We start from the raw sequence: 1,382 nt of genomic DNA, 5'->3' as shown, positions 1-1,382 counted from the left end.
CCCCCAGTGGCTATTTCATTTGGGCGTTTCACCCACTGGGCACTGGCCACTGAGCAGATGGCCAGACAGTGGGGGGTGGGGAACAGCCACAGGAAAGGTGCATCTGCGCAGGGCTGGCCTGGCTCTTGAGTAACGCTGGGGGAAGTGAGGCAACGGGCAGAGGCAGGAGTGAGGGGCCGGGGTGGGGAGGCACAGATGGCTTCCTCCCCGCCTCCCTGTCCCCCAGCCCATAGAGGAGCCGGCTCTTGTCACCCATGAAAGGTGCCCAGGAGATACTCACTACCCCCTGGAGGGAAGGAGGGATGAGGCCACAGTACACAGGGATGAAAGTGCTGCAGACGTTGGCCTGTGGGGCAGGGACAGAGGGAGACAGTGAGCAGGGGCCTTGGAGTCCCTACTGAACCCCCAGTGTGGCCCCCAGGGCCCACCTGGATGAGCTCCTCCTTGGAGTTGAAGTGGGTTATAATGACGTTCTCGCCATCGGAGACGCGGGTCAGGGAGATGCCCAGGCGGCCGCTGGCGCGCTTGTGGCCGTCAGCAGGCAGGGTCTTCAGCAGGCAGCCCCGAATGATCTTCACCAGGTTGAAGGAGGGGTGCAGTGGGCCCAAGAACCGCTTCCGGGCCTCCTTCGACACCTCAATGATGTTGGCACCAGCCTCACCTGGAGCAGCAGGGCAAGGGTCAGGGGCCAGCACTCCTGGGCTTTGCACACTCCCCAGGGCTCCAGACCCAGGGTCCACGGCACAGACTCTCGGCACCCCTTTCTACCCTAGAGGAGTCTCAGTGTCCACCATGGAGCCTGGCCCACAGCTGGGGCTTCTGCCACCTGCTCCTGGGGAGAGAGGGGCTGCTGGGAGGGCAGACAGCTGGGGCCACGACTTACCCTCTGCCCATATTTCCCAACTGCCCGCCCTGATCTGTGAGTCACTGGGCCTGGCATGACATGGCACCCAGCCCCCACCCCGGGGAAGGGTAGAAGGCAGAGGCTCAACTCTGACCACGCTCAGCCTTCACCCGCTTGGCCAGATCCAGACGCACCGACCCCAGCGCAGCCCAGGGGCCCCACGGGCCCAGGGGCCTGAGGCTGGACGTAGCGGGGCCGCATCACTCCCGGGGAAGCACACTCTCATCCCACTGCAGCCAAGAGCAAGCAACCCCCCGACATTCCTCTTGGGGGCCCATGGGCACTGGCCTGGGACAAAGCCAGGGTGGGAGCAGGCCCAGGGATAGTCAGGGAGCAGCAAGGCCTTGGGGAGGAGCTGAGGACCATCCCCCAGGTCAGGAGCGGGGCAGCGTGGAGCCAACACCTGCCAAGCTGTGGGGATTCCAGCTGCCCAAGACCACTCCCACCTGTGAGAAAGAGAATTCTTGGGAGTGGGGGC

General features: G+C 64.6%; 1 protein-coding gene across 1 annotated transcript in view; it reads right to left on the bottom strand.

The window, feature by feature from the left end:
- PNPLA2 (patatin like domain 2, triacylglycerol lipase) overlaps positions 1-1,382 on the bottom strand; it is a 4,926-nt gene that overhangs the window by 1,821 nt on the left and 1,723 nt on the right. Inside the window, exons 2-3 of the mRNA XM_007465929.1 lie at positions 429-661; positions 281-346 (exon numbers count right to left, since the gene is read on the bottom strand). Coding sequence (XP_007465991.1) covers positions 281-346; positions 429-661 — 299 coding nt within the window. The remainder of the gene's footprint in view (positions 1-280; positions 347-428; positions 662-1,382) is intronic.

This window comes from Lipotes vexillifer, unplaced genomic scaffold (assembly GCF_000442215.2).
Source record: "Lipotes vexillifer unplaced genomic scaffold, Lipotes_vexillifer_v1.1 scaffold1094, whole genome shotgun sequence".
Classification (NCBI taxonomy): domain Eukaryota; kingdom Metazoa; phylum Chordata; class Mammalia; order Artiodactyla; family Lipotidae; genus Lipotes; species Lipotes vexillifer.
Note: the sequence above shows the minus strand (reverse complement) of the source record. Positions and strands in the feature narration are given on the sequence as shown.